At 51.6% G+C, this 5890-nt stretch overlaps 1 protein-coding gene across 1 annotated transcript in view; it reads left to right on the top strand.

Annotated features, from left to right (window-relative positions):
- Positions 1-936, top strand: part of FLT1 (fms related receptor tyrosine kinase 1) — a 201508-nt gene extending 200572 nt beyond the window's left edge. The window contains exon 29 of the mRNA XM_007955784.1: positions 741-936. Coding sequence (XP_007953975.1) covers positions 741-936 — 196 coding nt within the window. The remainder of the gene's footprint in view (positions 1-740) is intronic.
- The last annotated feature ends 4954 nt before the right edge of the window (positions 937-5890 follow it).

The raw sequence follows: 5890 nt of genomic DNA, 5'->3' as shown, positions 1-5890 counted from the left end.
AGTCTTTACAGAAGCAAAAACCAAACTCACTGCTATGGAGTCAGATTCAACTCACAGCCACCCTTCCTTGGGTCTCCAAGGTGGTATCTCTACAGAAGTAGATTGCCCAACCTTCCTTCGGAGGAATGGCTGATAGGTTTGAACTACTAGCCTTCTAGTTAGCAGTCAGATGCCTTAGGCACAATGCCACCACAGCTCCTATAAAGATTACAGCCTTGGGAAATGTTGAGACAAAGAAGGCAGCTTTGTTGGCTACCGAGGATGGGAGGGGAGGGAAAATTTCTAGATAGATCGAATAAATAAATTTTAAAGATGATTAATGTTTACCAGGAGTAGGAGGAAGAGGGAAAGGGGAAGCTTTTCTTTCGGGGGCACTGAGTTTATGCTAATGAGGGTGGAGTGTTTTGGAAAAGGGTAGCAGTCACGGTGGCTGAACACAGAGAACGTCGTCCATGTCCCCGAGCTGTAAGTGCGGAAGTTGTTATGTTGGCAAATGTCTCGTTGTGTGTGTTTTCACCTCCAATAAAAGTAACAAAACAAAACGATTACAGCCTTGGGAACATTCCGGGGTCGTTCCGCCTCCTGTAGGGTCACTGTGCGTTGGAGTTCACTCGCGGTCAGCAGGTCAGTCGGGTTCAGTGTGCGGCTGAGATTGGGCGGAGGCTGCTAAGCATCAGCGAGTATGTGTCCCAAGAACCCCAGTGTGACATGTGCTCCTCTCTCCCTTTGTTTCTCCCCAGCTTGCGAGTGACCAGGAGTAAGGAGTCGGGACTCGCCGGCCCCGCCCGGCCGGGCTTCTGCCTCTCGGGCTGTGGGCACGTGAGAGGCGGCCGCAGATTCACGTACGACGTCTCGGAGCTGGAGGCCCGGGCTTCCTGCTGCTCCCCTCCCCCCGACTACAACTCGGTGGTCCTGTACTGCCCGCCGCCGGTCTGAGCGTGGCACCGGCCTTCTGGGCGCCCATGTATTTAGACCCCGAAAGCTAGCTTTGACAGTATTACGCATATGTAAGTTTACACCGTTCTCTTTCCGGGGAGAAGCCAGCGTTAGTGTGATGTTTAATAATGCCTCCTTTTTTCCCTTTGACTAACAAAAGTGTAACCCCACATAGAGATAGTGACAAGCGGAGAGCCTTACTGGCAAATACACACGTTGCAGAAAGTTACCCCAACCCTCTCCAAGGCCAGGACCGCTGCTCCCACCCCGAGACTCAGGGCACGAGGGCGTCGCCGACCCAGTAGAGACCACACCAGGCAGCGTGGAGGCTGCTGGCCAGCGGGCACCCAGAGCCGGGGGACAGGCAAGCCTCAGCCAGGGGCGCCCTGCTGGTGGAAGTCCGGGGGTGGGGGAAGGAGCTGCCGGGAGCAGGGAAGGCAGAGGGAGTGGGTGCGGCTCGCGGCCGTGTGCGCCCGGCTTCCCAGCCCCCGGCCGCACCTGCTCGGCACTGGAGGCCCAGCCAGGCGGCAGACAGGACAGGTTGGCGGGACGCTTTCTGGATGCTAGGCGGGCACACAGGGACAGACGCATGTTTTGGCACTGCAAAGCGAATCTGAAGACGTCCCCTGTGGGAGGAGCTCTCTGCTCCTTCCCACACGGGGCAGGGTGTCGATTTACGGCGCTGAGGCTGGCCTGTCCTGCCGAGCCCTCGCACAAGAAACGCCACAAAGCGCAGACCCGCAGGGCGCTCTCGGCTCCGTCAGGGCGGCCTGACGCTTGGCACACTGCTCGCAGCTGACTGGAGCACGTCAGTCTTTAGGGTTATACGCTGCTGGGCGCACAGCCACGTTTTTTACAAACACCAGATTCTAGCCAGTATTAAGGTATGGTCGAGACACTTCATTCAGTGTTTCGTATCATCCTGTTTTGTCCAAGTTACTTTCCCAAGGGCTGAAGAGTGGAGCTGGGGAGGGGGTTCCTGTAGAGGTCTCGGACGGATGCAATCAAAGAATGAGGTGCAGCAAAAAGCTCCGTGTCTACACCAGCCAAACCCACTCACCAAAACGGATGCCACCCACAGCTTAGCGAGTCGACCGCGTTTCCCTCCAGTGCAGTCAGCTCACTCCTCTGGAAGGACACGCGAGAGCATCACGCAACGTGCACCAAGCACTTTATGCTCCTTGAGAAGAAAGGTTATGTGTGACTTGCACAGGGATTGCTGGAATTGGGACTGAGGATGTCAGTCAAGAGAGAAGAGAGCCCACTGCCATTGGCCTTGGCCTTGGCTCTGAGGAGGATAGACCAGGGAGACCGGGTAACAGGTGCTGGCTCTGGCAGGCTCTGCAGATCTGGGAGCTCTGGGCCGGCTGTGTGTGACACTCAGAGAGATCGTGCCATGGAGAGTCGGGCTGTTGGACAGGCTGCGGGGACCTGGGCCTTGGGAGAGGCGTATCTGCTTCCGCCGGGCCTGGCACAGCTCTGTGGCCTGAGGTGGAGGAGGAGCCCTTCTGCCTTCCCCGTGCGCGCCACAGTCTTGTTGAAAGGGTCTTTGTACGAAGCGATGGGCGTCAAACGCAACCTGGCCAGAACGTTCCCAAGGGAGACAGTGAGCAAGGAGGGGGCCAGGCGGCACCACCGGTAAATCCAGACAGAGTCAGGTGAGGAGGTAAGAGAGGCTCGGTTCTTCCTCTTCTTTACACACAGCAGTGAGTCCACAAGGAAGCCAGAGGTTCCGCACAGGGAACACACGCTCTGGTCGTTCCCTGGTGTTCCCCAAATCCTGGGCCCCGCCATTACTGATGAGAAGAAAACCTTTAACTATGGGTGTGATGTCTTGGTTTCCATCATTTAATTCTGAATCGTGCAGTGCCTTAGTAATACCATTTTGCCCGAAAATAAAACCAGAACATTAAAACTGTGTTAATTCACACTTGTTCAAAGATATAGGGTTGTTCACTGACATGTCTCCATCCATCAAAAAAATCCCATCGTCAGCAGGGGTCTTGGCATAGAACAAAAAAATGGAAGCTTGAAGTGACAACTGTGTCTAGTTGCAAAGTGCCTACAACCGGCTGGTTCATTCAAATAGCACCGAAAATGAACACGGATTCACTGATGGCAAAACTAGAGCCATTCAGCATTTACGACCCACACGGCTGGTGCTGAAGAGCAAGTGTCTGCCTCAGTGGTCCTTGAGACGGAGTCACAGTGCAGGGAACGGCACCAAACCCCCTTCAAGAAGAGAGGCTCAGAACCTCGCGTGGGCCTGTGGTGTGGGACGTTTGACTAAATCCTACCAAATGTTGCTTGAGTCTTTGAGCTATGTCTTGTTTCCCAGACCGTAAGAATGTCAAACTTGGAACATACTTGCAGCCCCATTTAAATGGATGAAAAGAGTGCGTCTCTGAATGACAGTGGTAGCCACTATATGTGTATGTATATAGAAGTGTGTGTGTGTGTCCTGTGCGTAACTATTTAAGGAAACTGGAATTTTAAAGTTACTTTTATAGAAAGCCAAGAATATATGCTGCAGATGTAAGACACAGTTTGGTCCTCTTTCCAGTCATGAATGTATTTTGTGTACCTTCTTCCTATATTAAAACTAACTTCCAAATCCATCTGTGTACGTGCTTCCTGACTGGGTTGTAAGTGAAAAGGAGGGTTGGGCTTCCCGGCGGGCGCCTGGTGATCTCGGAGGCGTCATTAAATACCACTTACTGTAATTCCATTACTAAGAATATATCCTAAAGAGATGAGAGGTAGTACATGAACAGACATATGTACACCTGTGTTCATTGCAGCACAATTCACCATAGCAAGGAGATGGAAGCAACCTACATACCCATCAGCGGATGAGTGGACAACCAAATTACGGTATATCCACACAATGGAATACGATGCCACATTAAAGAACCATGAGGGATATATGAATCATCTTGCAACGTGGATGAACCTGGAGGACATTATGCTGAGTGAAATAATCGCAGAACGACAAGTACTGTATGAGCCCATTACTGTAAAAAGACAGAGGAGGGTTTGCTTGGGCAAGGGAACTCGCCTAGTAGGTTACTGGGATGGGGAGGGATTAATTTTAGGCTAGATGGAGCCTACAAGCTAGCATGGGTAGGAGGAAGGATTTATGGGAAGGATCTGTGACCACCATGATAACATTAGGAAATGGGAGGACACCGAATTGTGCACATGAGAGATAGATGACAGATGCTAATACCAACCAATGTGTCCACAATACTGCACTACCATTAACACCAAACACCAGACTACAGGTAAACACATAAACACCTGAGATGATCAGACAGGGTCAGTGAACAGAGGTACACTCTAGACCAAGGATAGATTCAGCTGAGGCTAATCTTGCACAAACACCAGTGATACAAAATACCTGCAGCCCTTACAGAAACAATAGAAGACAGACACAGAGTAATCCCTCACAGACATCCAGACACTGTGGGAGAGAGATCCAATAGATCTACTGTCTCAGGGCCATAGTACTGGGGGCACCAGACTCAACTGGCACAAGAAGATACAGAAAAGCCTTGCTCCACATCCTACATTGGTGAGTAGCGACTGGGGTCTTAAAAGCTTTCAGGTGGCCACCTAAGATGCAGCTTATGGTCTCCTAGTGTCGGAAGTGGTGAAGAACGTAAAAAAAAAACCTACAAGGGCATTTAGAAGCAATCAGCCCTAGGACACGATGGCCCTCGAGACCAGAAGAACCAGATGGTGCCTGGCTACCAATGCCAACCACTCAGGAAAGGATCGAATCTGGAGATCCTGGATAGAGTGGGAGAGAAAACGTGGAACAAAATCCAAAAACTCAATAATGAGCAGAAGTACTGGTCAGATGGAGTCTGGTGAGACCCCCGCCAATACTATGTCCCTGGAATGCATTCTGCGCCTGGAATAAAACTCACCCCCAGGGGTGGGCTTTCAGCCTAATATTAACAAGATGTACACCCAGACCACTCAACCCAGGGGGATGCACGCCCATACTCTGTGGTACTACAGCCCTTAGAGCAATAGACCATGGGACACCAGAGGACCAACATTCAGGTTGAGGAAATGCAGGACAAACAGGAGAGCTTAATTATGAGGGGCACAGGGGAAGGGTTGCAGGGTAGGGAGGGGAGGAGACAGCCCAGCGAATGGTCGAAGAAACTAAATGTACGCGTAATGCTGAATGTAAAACAAGCTCTTAAAATAGAAAGTAATAAATAAATACCACTTATTAATAAAGACAGCAGCAAAGGGTAATGCAAGCACTGATGAGGTCAAGAGCTGCCCACAGACACCACAGCCTGGCCGGCCGGCCAGCCAGCACACTGCTAACAGGGGAAGTAGACAGGCTGCCTGAAAATTCCACACTGAAGTCAGTAAGGTGAGAAAACAAGCAAATGGCACACGCGTGAGGTAGGCTGCGGACGGAACAGAGGCGCTGTTCCCAACACTCACGGGTGGCGGCGCCACAGGCCCTACTCACGGGGCAGATGTGTGCCGGGAAACCACGTCAGCCAATCAGGCTAAAGCCTTAGACACCAGCCCTTCCCCGAGAGGCTGTAGAATACCTGAGGAATGACGCCATGGCAGAGCCTAGAAAATTTCTCACGACTTGGAAAATTCTCAGTCCCTGTGGGAAGTGCCTTTCTCCTCCAGCAGGATGACCCAGTAAGCTTCACTGATGCCTTGGTGTTAAACACATGACCGGAACATGTGTCCGAAATATACTGGGGCCTGACACAGGGATGGCCAGCTTTCTCTCTGGTGAGTCAAGGGCACTGGACTGAACGGAAATCCACCCCGTGCTGCACCACTGTTTTCCGGGTGGCGGGGCACAGACACGGTCACGTGGCGCTAAGTCACGGAGCTATACGCTGGTTGTGGATATAGGTATGTGCAGGGTATTCAATAAAGTTATTTTTAGGAAAAACTACTATAA

Source organism: Orycteropus afer, unplaced genomic scaffold (genome assembly GCF_000298275.1).
Source record: "Orycteropus afer afer isolate SDZICR_OR568_19922 unplaced genomic scaffold, OryAfe1.0 scaffold00540, whole genome shotgun sequence".
Taxonomy (NCBI): Eukaryota; Metazoa; Chordata; class Mammalia; order Tubulidentata; family Orycteropodidae; genus Orycteropus; species Orycteropus afer.
The sequence above is the reverse complement of the archived record's forward strand: the minus strand, read 5'-3'. Positions and strand labels throughout refer to the sequence as shown.